Source organism: Scyliorhinus canicula, chromosome 7 (genome assembly GCF_902713615.1).
Source record: "Scyliorhinus canicula chromosome 7, sScyCan1.1, whole genome shotgun sequence".
In the NCBI taxonomy this organism is placed as follows: Eukaryota; Metazoa; Chordata; class Chondrichthyes; order Carcharhiniformes; family Scyliorhinidae; genus Scyliorhinus; species Scyliorhinus canicula.
The window spans coordinates 59,989,115-60,002,647 of NC_052152.1; the positions used below are offsets into that span (position 1 = coordinate 59,989,115).

The window sequence follows — 13,533 nt, forward strand, 5'->3', positions numbered from 1 at the left end:
CTTTCATTGATGAAGCTGGTGGTGGGCAAGGGTGGGAGAGTGTCTTCTTTACAGACTGCCTATAGCTCTCAAGCAGGACTTCCTTAATTGGGTTCCCAAAGGCTGTTAAATGTCTGCAAGGTGAGCCGGCCAAGTGGAGCAGATTCACCCCTGACACAGCAGTTAGCACTGCTTCATCACAGCTCCAGGGACCACGGTTCAATTCTGGCCTCGGGTGACTGTCTGTGTGGAGTTCGCACTTTCTCCCCGTGTCCGAGTGGGTTTCCGCCGGGTGCTCCGGTTTCCTCCCACAGTCTAAAGATGTGCAGGTTAGGTGGATTGGCCCAGATAAATTACCACTTGGTATCCAAAAAGTTAGGAAGGATTATGGGAATGGGGTGGAGGTGTGGACTTAAGTGGGGTGCCCTTTCCCAAGGGTCGCTACAGACTCAATGGGCCAAATTGCCTCCTCCTGCACTGTAAAATCTATGATTCTGTGACTAAGTTTTGGAATTGATTGGGTGTAGAATTTAAATGAGGTCACTTATCCCAATGTAAGGTGTTTTTTTTCCCCCATTCTTATGTGTGTGCTAACACCTGAGGCATTTGGGGTGGTAACGTATCTGGTGAATGACTTCATCTCACTTATCGGCCTGGAAATTTGCTCATGATGTATTAAGTGCACAAGTAACCTGTGTTAACATTTCCTAACTGAAAATAATTGCTTTGAACAGTGAAGCCATCCTAGCTTTGCAGTGTTATAATCTGTAAAGTAAAACATAAAAGTCACATCGTTATCACAAAGATTTTAATGATCTGTCTGCCAGTGCAATCTACAAACTTTGATTACAGGTAACAGATTTCACATCAAACACAGCAGGTATTAAATCAGCAAACATGTCAACTCTCAGGCACATATATGAATTTCCAAATTGCCATAAAGTTGTGTCCCCATTTTCCCTTATGTTATCCAATGTTGCGTAAATTATTTGTATTTTGTTGGTCTTTTAAAATTGTATTGCTACTTTTCTTAATCAGATCAAACTACATTAGACGATATTGAAAAGTCCATCAACGATGAGATGAAGCGAATTATTCCTTGGCTTCTGCAGCTAAAGTAAGTATGAAATACCATTTTGTCTCAGGATAATAAAGGAAGGAAATAAGAACCAATTTGGAAAAGAAATAGAAAGCTGTTCTTTCATGTCTATCTTGTCAAACCAGGGCAATATTTGTTCAAATGTACCCTTGATTTCAAGAAAGAATTTCCCTCTAGGTTTTGGCTTGGACAACAAAGATGCAAGCAGTCTATGAAACACCTTCCCACAGTCTGCAGTGAGACGTTACACCTTTCAAACTCCTCCTCTCATCCAGTTGGAAACCTCTCAAAACACAAACTATTCATCAAGCTAACACGCCTTCCTCAGTATTATATTGTAAGTTTATTTCATTGATGAAACGTTCTTTGGTTAGAGCTAAGTACTATTGAAGAAATTATTTTGAGATCTGGAATGTTTATCATCAAGCAGTCACATTTTGTTATTTTTTTGTAAAAACTTTAAGTGTTTCCTTCACTGAATTGCATTTTTAACTTGATCAGATGTCCGTCACAGACAATAATTTGGTTTATCTTGCCACAGATGCTCTCAGATCTGCTGATTAGTTTTTGTTTTACTTGTGTTTACTCCTAATTTCCAAATCAACCTAGTTACACACCAATCCCAGACCAAGAGGCCAGGCCTCTATTATTGCTAATTATAATTGCTTGCTTGAAAGATAACAAGAGCAGTTAATGGTCTTCCCTCCTCTCCTGTTTGAGTACTAGGCCCGGTCAATATTAAATGTCCCATTTAAATCTAATGAAACGTTGCAAAACGTAATGGGCCAAGTTTTTTTTTCTGCAGTTCTTATTGGACATCAAGTGGTGTTGACATTTTCTGCTTTGTTCTTTCAGGTTGTGGAAATGTTAGACAGGCCAGGCTCTCCTGTAGAACTACAGTATAAATACCACTTCCTCTCCTTAAGTCATGGGCTGACTGATCCAGACGATGGTCCTCCGACTGCACTACTTTTGCAACAGTTCAAACCAAACATTGAGGATCTAGTACTGGATGCAAAAACTGGGAAGCAGGCCAAGGCTGGAGATAAACACAAGGTTTGGATCTTGTATTAAAATGAAGGCTTTGACCTTTAACTATAAAAATGGCAAAATATTAGATGCAATTCATACTCAATACTTTTTAAAAACAATTTATGGCGTGCATTGATTTTCCTGTAAGTAATTAGATGAAAAAAGCTTGCTCCTTATTTATTTTACATTTTTGTGCTTATGAAGACAGATGAATACATATGGTGAGTAGAAAGTTATTTGCTTGTATTTAAAAGACAAATATTGGGGTGACTCGAGTGTCTGATTTTAAGATGCAAATGTGGTGCAGTCACATTTTGAAAGCTGCACAATAGAAAATAATGTAATACACAGTGCAAAGTAAATTGTTTACCTCAATGGGTGTCTAATTTCAACTCTAATAGTATGAGAGAAATACATTTTAAAACATAAGGACCACATAATAGACCTGCAAACTTTACATATCCTGTTTATTTTTTGGTTTCAAGTTAATAGCCATTTCTGCTTAAGAGTGAAGTGATGGCAAAGGAAAAAATGATGTAATTCATATTAGTGTCTCAGGATATTCCAAAACAGTTTTTATATAATTATTTTCAGTATAAGACCATAAGACATAGGAGCAGAATTAGGCCACTAGGCCGATCAAGTCTGCTCCGCCATTCAATCATGGCTGATATTTTCTCATCCCCATTCACCTGCCTTTTCCCCATAACCCCTGATCCCCTTAATAATCAAGTGCAGTCTTGTTACTATATTGGTGAATATGGCAGCCACTTTAGGAAAAACAAGTTCAAACAAACAGCAAGAAGAGCAATAACTAGTTAACTTTTTGGTTGTAATTAAAGTAAGAACATTGAACACAATGGTAGAATTGTCACTGTCCACTTGCACAGATTTAAAGTCTCATTGAAATGTTAGTGCCTCTAACAATACAGCTGCCCCTCAGCATGGAATTAGAATATCAATGCAGATTAAATGTTGGAATTTTGGAATGTGTCCTAAACGTACAGAGGTCTCAGATGTGAAAGTCCTGTCAACTGAGCCAAGCTGGAGGGAAATTAGAATTACTAGAAACTGAGGATCAAGTTGGAGAATGGAAGACCGATATGATCAGAAGAAAAACATGTGTATTATGGTAAACTCAAAGAAGGAATAATAGAATGATGAGAATATCTGACAAGGGGCAAAGAGGTGCACCTGCACTAACACTGCCACTAAATAGAAGGGGCTGGTAAGAGGAGTTGAACCTGTATGTGGAGGTGGAGGGAATAGTGTACAGACCAAACAATTTTTGTGATGTACCTTGTGGTTAAAGAGCTAGGCCTTGTGATGAACTTGATAGCTTTATCAAAGAGCTGACACGGACATGATGGTCGAATGACCTTCTCCCATGCTCTAAGATTCTGTTTCTAAGATGTCGGTTGCTCTCTGGTCTCCTTCTCTGGGAAGTGCACTACTACAATGCCATCTTGTGGTGAATGTTGAGTATTGCAGTTAAGATTGACATCCATTAGCTTGAGCTCGAGTGTAGTTGATTGGCAGCTATAAAATGTTCGGAATCATTTTGTACCACTTGCTGTGTCGCCTATCGTTGCTGTGCCATTAGGCTGTTTGGAATTATATTACTTATAATTCTTATAATTCTTTGACATTGGGCCCCACATAAACTTGTACCTGTGCTTCTGAAGGAGAAGATTTTCACTTGCCCATCTGGATAGGCACATGAACAGATGGGGTATAGAAGGATACAGGCGGTTGGTCTAGATAGGACATGTGATCGGCACAGGCTTGGAGAGCTGAAGGGCCCGTTGCTGTGCTGTATTCTTTGTTCTTGTAAAACAGTCTCCATGAAGTGACTGCAATGTCATGTCTTCTCGACTTTACCGTTAGCGCCTGCTCCCTCGTACCTGGAGGCGGTGCTGTCAGGGGGGGGGTCATTTTGGAGGAGGTGTCCATGGAGGGGGTTACGGCAAAGTGGGAAGAAGAGTTGGGGGTGGTGTGAGGTGCTGCGAGGGTAAATGCCTCAACTGCATGCACGAGGCTGTGGCTGATAAAGCAGAAGGTAGTGTACAAGGTGCACCTTACAAAGTCTAGGATGAGCTGGCTGTTTGAAGGGGTGGAGGATGTCTGTGAGCCATGTCCGAGAGGCCCTGCGAATCATGTACGTATGTTTTGGTCCTGCCTGAAGCTGGAAAGGTTTTGGAGGATGGTGTTCAGCACCATTTTGGGGATTCTGCATGTGGACACTGAGCCCGGTCACCTCAAAGTTGCCGGTGGGAGCGGGGACAGATGTTTGGCCTTCATCTCACTGATTGCTCGTAGACTGGTCTTGTGGTGGAGGTCAGCTTCTCCACCCTGTACCTTGGCGTGGTGGGGGACTTGCTGGAGCTTCTGACCCTGGAAAAGGTGAAATTTGCTCTAAGAGGGGGTGAGCGATGGGTTCTACAATTGTTGGGGTTTGTTTACCATGGATTTTCGGGAGTTGGTTACTGTTCAGGGGGGTGGCTTGAGTGGGCTGGGGGGTTTTATGGAGTTGTTATGAATTGTAAAACTTAAAAATTTGTTGAATAAAAATACTTTGGTGTGAAAAAAAAGACCGTTCAGTGACTCTGGAACTTGGTGCCTTGGAAGGTGGTGGGATGGGGCCGTTGAATATTTCAACAGTGCAAATAGATAGATTATTTTAAGGCAAGCAAATCAAAGGTTATTGGGGGTAGAGGGGAAATGTGGAACTCCACACAATCAGATTAGCCACAATCTTACTGAGTAATATGGCCGAAATGCCGACTTCTGCCCCTACCTTGATAAGGTAGAAGATCAGCCATAAACTTATTGAATGATAGTATAGGTTCAAAGGGCCAACTCAAGCTCGTATTCCTCAAGTTCCTTGCGTTAATTGGTGGAGAGAAAATGTTCAGTGCTACCAGTATACATCTGGAAGCTGTTATTCAGCCTGCAAATAGGCACCAAAGGGCAGCATGTAGGTGAGAGCTGAGGATGTACCCTTTAGGTAATGTTGGGGTGAGAAGGAAATCCATTGCCGAGGATGCTATTGCTGCAATCAGATTGGGAAGAGTGGAACCAAGTGAAGGTAATCCCACTGAGCTGGACAGGAAAGGAAGTGCATTGGAGAAGATGATATTGTTGACTATACTGAACAGTGCAGAGAGGATGGGGAGGAATAATACAGCATTGTCCCTCTAAAGGAAGAATGTTCGTTCCGATCCTAGTTAGGGCTGTTTGGATGCTGTGATGGAACAAAATGTGATTTGAAGAGATAAAATTATAGAATTGTGGGAAAAATGGGCTTGGATTTGGGAGATGATAACATTTTCAGGACTTGAGAGAAAAAGAAAGTTATAGGTGGGTGGTTTGCAAGAGAGGCCAAGGGCGTGTAGCTTGAAATGTGAGTTATGGTGGTGGTTTTGAAAGAGATGGAAAGTATTTTTGAGGATGTAGAACCACTTAAATCATTTATTTCTCATTGCCTTTTTTGCTTTACACCCTTGTCACTTTGGTGATTTAATCATAGATATTTGTTTCTCTTCGCTGTTTCTTTCACACACTCTTCATCCGTGTTGTTGGGTGGAGCAGATGCATTTGTTCATAAAGAAGATGGTGCAAGTACATAAGGTCATGACAACACTTTATTTTGTATCACAGTGCACTGAATCACGAAGCAAAGTGGTAATTTGAATCTGTACAATATCTTAGGCTGCCAATGGAGTATTGTGTGTAGTTTTGGATACTATTGGAAAAAGATATGAAAGCAATGGAAAAAGGTGCAGCATAGATTCACTCGGGAGTTACTTGGTTGAAAAGAGGTTACAACTGCGAAGAGACCCTTGAAGTTGGAACCTTTCCATTACAACTTAGAAGTTTAAAAAAAATACTTTTTTAGCGTGCCCAATTCATTTTTTCCAATTAAGGGGCAATTTAGCGTGGCCAATCTACCTAACCTGCACATCTTTGGGTTGAGGAGCGAAACCCACACAAACAAGGGGAGAATGTGAACACTCCACACGGACAGTGACCCAGAGCCGGGATTGAACCTGTGACCTCGGCGCTATGAGGCAGCTAACCCACTGCGTCACCGTGCTACCCTACAACTTAGAAGGTTAAGGAGTGACTTAATAGGTCTTCAAGATCAAGAAGATTGTAAAGTAAATAATTGCAGATTGTTCCCACTGGTTTGTAACACGGATCATATATTTAAGATAATTACTTAAAGAAGCAAAGACAGTTTAAAATACACATACAGAGCCTTGTTAGTATGTTCTTTTTAAAGAGAATTGGATAGTTGCTTAACAAATATCAAATGATATGGCGAATAGGCAGGGGAGTGGAACTAGACTGGCTTGTAAAAAAAAACATGGGCCAAGTGGACTGTTTCGGTGCTGTAGCATTTTATCAAAGTTGAATGCAGCAGAGGACTAATTTACATCCGCACCGGATGAACAGAGAATTGTGCTGATTGCTCGTACAGCCTGCAGAAAGCTCAATGGTTTTTTGCACTGTGAAATGGAGCACAGGATATCAGGATGCAAAATTTCACAATTGATTCTCTAACATTTCAAGAGCTGTGATGCTCCAAGCTGCAAACCAGTGCTTTGCAAAATTTGCCATCAGAAGATAGCTTGACATGCTAAGATTTTCTTTAAAACCCTCTAATAATTGACAAATATGTTCTAATTGTAGTTGCCTGCTGATCAAGGACCTATAGAACCTAAGAAACCCAAGAGGACAGGGGAAGTGTGTGCCTTTAATAAGGTCCTAGCACACCTGGTAGCTATGTGTGACTCAAACATGCCATTTATTGGACTTCGTTGTGAGGTAAGAAGCTTTCACATTTTTTTTAATGTAATCTCTTTCTAATAATCTTCTGATCATTTAATCTTCATTGAAAACACTGTTTCGCTGAGTCAGTGCTCCAATGTATTGGTCTTATACCACAGAAAAGGTAGGAAATGGCCACCAAAAAATAGAAATAGCCATCAGTGGTTTTGCACGTCAGACCCATCGAGTCTTCACCGACTCTCTGAAAAAGCACCCTACCTAGGCCCACTCACTCGCCCTATCCCTGTAACCCCATCTAACCTGCACATCTTTGGACTGTGGGCCGGAACTGGAGTGGCAGGAGGAAACCTGCGCAGACACAGGGAGAAGGTGCAAACTCCACGTAGACAATTCCCCAAGGTCAGAATTAAACCCGGGTCCCTGGTGCTGAGGCAGCAGGGCTAACCAAGGTGCCATTGTACCACCCCACAACTTGCATTCATATCGTGCCTGCTGCTATCTCAGGATGTCCCAAAGCACTTCACACTCAGTCAGGTATTTTTAATATTGGCCACAGTTGTGATTCAGGTTAATGCCAATTTATGCAAATTACAGTCCCATCAACAGCAATGAGAATGATATTGAAAAACAACAAAGAAGGCAGTGGAGTGTTTTTAGCAAAGGTGTGCTGCGCAAGTCCTTTAGGAGCCAGAACCACACTTGTAACACATTTAAGCTTGTAATGTATACAGTGAAAGGGACTTTTTAAAAAATAGATTTAGAGTACCCAATTCATTTTTTCCAATTAAGGAGCAATTTCAGCGTGGCCAATCCACCTAACCTGCACATCTTTGGGTTGTGGGGGCGAAATACACGCAAACCTGGGGAGAATGTTCAAACTCCACACGGACAGTGACCCAGAGCCGTGATCGAACCTGGCACCTCGGCGCCGTGAGGCAGCAGTGCTAACCACTGTGCCACCGTGCTGCCCGTGAAAGGGAGTTCTTGATCTAAGTGAGTACCCGATGCATCCTCCAATACAGCATGGAGTGATTTGACATCCAGTTGACCTGGTTTGTGGGTCAGGACTTGTCATTCTTTCTTCCTTTTTTGTTGATGGTAGAGTTGCTCTTTTCATAGCTTTTCATTTAGCAGTTATTGGTGAGACTTGTCCAAATCTACTGCCAGTTGACTTGACCTTTAGCCACTCTGGATGGTGTTCCATGCTCTGAGAATTGCTGTGTTGTCTTACACAAGCTATATTTTTTGGACTGACGATGCATCAACAATGTTTCCTGTTGGATATTCTTCTAATGCTTTTAGAAGTGAGCTTTTATTTGGCTTTTATGGACATGCATATTTTACTTTAACAGACCCCAGTAAGCTGACCGTGACAAAGGTACAAATATTAACGACTGGATGATTTTAAAGCCAGGATCAGAGTATTAGAGGCATGATGTTAGTAAAATAAAGGCCCAAACGCCCAAACTCAATAACATCTTTATTTTGACTTGCTTGATAAGGATAGGGAATAACTGTGCCATACAAACCAAAATGGTCTAGGTTCAGTTCTCCATTTGTGCTCAGTTAGATCATCTGAGCTGGGGATAATAGAATGCTGCAAGCTGCCATCTGCAAATCTTAGACCGAGGAGTATCCTTCCACTGATTGCTAAGCAGTAACCTTTGCTGGAAAGTGGACCTGTGAGAATATCAGGTGAAGTAGAGATTGGATTTGCCTGCCATATCCCTCCAATCAAGTGGCCTGTTAATACTTTCTCTCCAGGCTCAAATGTCTAGTTGCGTGAAGTTTTGGAGGATGCTTTTGAAGCTGTACCCAAGTAGCTGGAAATACTTTGTGTTGGCAGGAAAGAAGAAAATTAGTTAAATTTGCTGAATCTATTAACCAGAGATTCTCATTTGTATTATGTAATAGTGTTTATTGGATACGTTTATACAAATTGCAACATAAAACAGCCCTTTTTGCTTCAATCTCTCTCATGTTGGTACTTACACTTTTTGTGAACAAATAATTCAAATCCCATTTATCCATCCTGTTCCACCTTGTTCCTTCAACCCTTTTCTTTCATCCACCTGTCCAATCTACTCTTGAATGTTGACATCATTCCTGCTCCAACTAATAACCCTGGAAGTGAATTCCACATCTTCATAACTCTCTCATGCTTTATATTCTAAATCTCTTGGATTTAGTCTTGTATCTATGCCCATTCATTCTTGACCCCCAATGACTGCGAAAGGTTTGCTTCAAGCCACATTCTCATTTTGTTAAATTTTAAACAAACATTATATCAGTATATGGGTTTTACTGCAAAAAGATCAAGTATTTCAAGTACACACTGGTATTTGTATTTTCTCATACCTTGCAGCATCCTCGTGATTCTGTTCTGTATTTTCCCCAAATTCTCATATACTCTTCTAATAGTGTGGAGCTTAATATGGCACACAGCACACTACCGTCTTACTGTGCCCAACTTCATTACTGTATCTATTACTGCATAATTAAATGTTCCTAAGTTTGTTTATTTAGGACCTAAAAATGATTTGCTGTTTTTGAAGCAGTTATTTCAAAAACATGCAATTGTTCAGAGCATGTGTTGTTTTAAAGCTTTCAGCTATGGAGATTCCTCACCAAGGAGTTCAAGTGGAAGGAGATGGCTGCAGTCATGCTATACGCATACTAAGGTAACTTTTTTCATCCAACTTGGATACAGTAAGACTGCTTACCACCTTTTACAAGGGAGATGTTATTTTGTTGATTATTCAACAGAATAGGGAACATTTCTTACCCTCTTCTCCCCTTACTTTCTGATAAAACAGATAGCCCATTCATCAAATACAGAGGAAACAAAATTGTTCAATTGTTAGACATGTTCATGCATTCTAGCAAACTCTGATATTTGGGTGAACACTGGTTCACTCTGGATCACACACGGTATGAACTTCAAGCAATTATGTCAACTGTATTTGTATTCGCAGATTTACAAATTTAGTTGCATTTAGAAGGAATTAAGATTTGGCTGCAAATTTTTCAGTTGTCTGACTCTACTCCAAGTATGGAAGTTCTGTGCGTTAGCCTCAAACTTTAATTCAGATAGATCAGTCTCATGTAAATCTATGACTTTCAGTTCTCCATTTTCTTGCAACCAGAAGCAGGGCAAGTCAAAGCGAGTGTTGGAGTTAAAAACTTTAATGTGCAACAACATATCTATTAACTACGTTTGGTGGTGAGCCAAACTGTTCTTCTAGTCGTCCAATCTTTCCTGACAGATATTTACTGTGTAACAGATATTGTAGATTTTTTTTATTATTCGTCCTCCCTTCGCCAAGAACTCTCTGATGTTGTCTTAGTTCTTTATGGGGGTTCTGCACCAAAATAGCTCTTTGCTAGATTTTATACAGAAAAAACCAAACAAATGGCAGCTATGTTAATTTTCAAGGAATCATTTTTTCACCAGACAAGTAAGTTGTGGTTCTTTTGAAGTCCTTCCTGCCTCTTGTTCCCTAAGAAGTACCTATCCTACAAATTGCATCCTCAAAAAAACTCTAAACTTGTCGATCACATAAATCCAAGTTAGCATTGTTTGATGTAATGGAATATTAGAAAGATTGCCTTTTCAGGTGGAACTCCCTAACAGCGCTTTGGGTGTACCTACACCACAGGAATTAACACCTTCTTGAGGGCAATTTGGGATGGGCAATAAATGCTGCTTTAGCCAACAACACCCAAATCCTGTGAATGGAATTTTTTAATAAAAACTATAATTTTCAAGTGCAAGAATCGGCTTACAGACTTTTCTTTCTCTTCCTCCTTTCTTGAATAGTAGCGTTATATTTGCGATGCTGGGACTATTCTCTAATCTGTGGAAGTAAAAGAAAATCATAGCCAGCATGTCAGTGATGTTGGGGCTTGCCTCTTTTCTGCAGCTTGCCTCTTTTGGACCCAAGGAGGCCATCATGTTCTCAGGATTTGTCAGCTTTCAGCCTCTTGAGTTTTGTCAATACTTTTTCTTTGCTGTTATTAAATATCTTAAATTATTCATTCTTATTAGCTCCTTGGGTACCCTCAATTTCTGGTACATAATTTGTGCCTTCCACTCTGAAGACATAAGATATTTGTTCATAGTATTTGCCATTTCCCCATAATTTCTCCTGTCTCTGTCACAATGATTACCTCTACCTCTAATGGATCGCAGTAATTTTAGCTGCTACTCCTTTTTATATGCCTCACTATCTGTTTTTAAAAAATTCTTGGCTAGTTTGCTCTCGATCTGTTTTTGTCCTTTTTAATCAACATTTGGTGGCCCTTTGCTGATTTCTAAAATGTTTCCAATCCATAGGCTCACTACAATTCTTTGCCACATTATAAGCCTATTCTTTTAATCAAATACTGTCTATAACTTCCTTATTAGGCTATGGATAGATCTTTCTTGCTGCGTTTTTGTACGAGAATGCATTTCTGTTGAATACTTTGGGAAACATTTAAAGAAATAATTCAATGTTTACCTACTGCCATATCTTTTAATCTATTTATCCAATTTACTATAGCCAGTTCTCCCTGCATCCCTTATAATTGGGTTTTATTATTCTTGTTTAGGACTGAAGTATGTTGCTTTGAAACTTAATACATGGAATTCTTTGTATATACTTCTCTCAGCAAATCTTTTGCAATGAGTTTATTAATTAACACAATTGCACATTGCACAATACTAGATCTAAAATAGTTTTTTTTTTCTTGCTGGTTCCACAATGTATTGTTCTGGGAAACTGCCACAAAACCATTCTACAAACATATCCTGCGGACTGCCTTTGCCAATTTGTTCCAGTCCTTATGAACGTTAAAGACCCCACAATTATTTTTTTGTTTTCTAATTCTTCATGCAATGTGGGCGTCGCTGGCTGGGCTCTCATTTTAAAAAAATTTAGAGTACCCAATTCATTTTTTCCAATTAAGGGACTATTTAGTATGGCCAATCCACCTACCCTGCACATCTTTGAGTTGTGGGGGCGAAACTCAAGCAAACACGGGGAGAATGTGCAAACTGCACATGGGCACTGACCCAGAGCTTGGATCAAACCTGGGACCTTGGTGCTGTGAGGCAGCAGTGCTAACCACTGTGCCACCGTGCTGCCCCGGGCTAGCATTTATTGTCCATTCCTGCAAGTCAACCACATTGCTGTGGATCTCGAGTCACGTGTAGGCCACACCAGATTAGGGTGACAGAATTCCTTCCCCTAAAGGACATTTGTGAACTCGTTTTTTTTTACGCTCATCGACAATGGTTTCATGGCTATCCTTGGCTTTTATTTCCAGATGTCTTTTTTAACTGAATTAAATTTCACCATCTGCCATGGTGGGATTTAAACCTGGTTCCCAGAGCATTACCCTGGGCTCTGGTTGCTAGTTCAGTGACAATTCCACCACTTACTGCCTCCTTTATTATATTGCCTTTGTTGCAAAGTCTGGCTATTTCTTTCATAACGCTCTAATGATACAACTACTTTTAGGGAGCCATAACCTACTGCCACTAGGATTTTCTGATCCTTATTCCTAATCTCCACCCATACTGATTCCACTTTTTGGTCTTCTGAGCCACGATCCTTTCTTACTACTGTTCTTATGTCATCCTATTTTTCTCCTTTTCCATTCAACCTGACTTTGAAATGTGTACCCTGGAACATTTATTTCCCAACCGTGGTCATCTTGTTATCACATCTATATAATGATGACTAGATCTAAAGCATTTATCACAATTTATGCTGCTAGTTTATCTTGCTTATTGTGAATGCTTTGCAGATTCAGATAAAGAGCCTCTAATTTTATTTTTTGCTACTATTCTTTGCATGGACCTCATTTTAGATGGACTATTAAATTCTGTTCACTTCCTGTCCCAATCTGCTTGTCTTTACCCAAATAGCTGCACTGTTCTATTTTCTTAGTTTCTCTGTGAACTTCTAAATCTCCTTTCATTCCCCCTCCCTTTACATTGAAGACCATAGCCCTAGTTATATGATTTGCTTGGTCACTGACCCCAGACTGGTTAAGTGGAACCCATTCCCAATGGAGCAACTCCCAAATACTGTGTCCAGTGAACTGAAATCCCATTTTCCCACATTTTTTTAAGCCGCTTGTTTAATTCTGATCTGCTTGGCTCGATGCCAGTCAGCATGCGACTCGGGTAACAATCCAGATATTATTATGTTTGAGGTTCGACATTTGAATTTGAACTCTGACTCCTCCAAGCATCGGACCAGAACACCATTTCTACTTTGACTTATGTCATTGGTTCCGATGTGGACCAGGACAACAAGACGCTCATCCCCAGCTACAAGGAGCTGCCCTTATCCCTGACACCAGGCTGGCAATGCCACTGTTGGAACTCACACAAGGGAGCATTATTATCCCCTGACTATACTGTCCCCTTTCATTACCATATTCCATTCCACTCGCATAACTTGAATAGCATTCAGGAGCATGGTGCCATGGTCAATTTGCTTATCCACTCTTCAGTCCTTGTCCTCATCCACACAGGCAGCAATCACCTCATACAAGTTGGTCAAAAGTCAAGAGCTGAGGCTTTTCTATTAGCACATGCTGGAGCTCCATACCTACCTGACTCGATCATACCTCCT

At 40.5% G+C, this 13,533-nt stretch overlaps 1 protein-coding gene across 2 annotated transcripts in view; it reads left to right on the forward strand.

Annotated features, from left to right (window-relative positions):
* Positions 1 to 13,533, forward strand: part of med14 (mediator complex subunit 14) — a 105,109-nt gene that overhangs the window by 34,107 nt on the left and 57,469 nt on the right. For both annotated transcript variants that reach the window (XM_038802115.1, XM_038802116.1), the window contains exons 12-16: positions 1,018 to 1,096; positions 1,256 to 1,415; positions 1,934 to 2,134; positions 6,806 to 6,940; positions 9,509 to 9,585. In XM_038802115.1, coding sequence (XP_038658043.1) covers positions 1,018 to 1,096; positions 1,256 to 1,415; positions 1,934 to 2,134; positions 6,806 to 6,940; positions 9,509 to 9,585 — 652 coding nt within the window. The remainder of the gene's footprint in view (positions 1 to 1,017; positions 1,097 to 1,255; positions 1,416 to 1,933; positions 2,135 to 6,805; positions 6,941 to 9,508; positions 9,586 to 13,533) is intronic.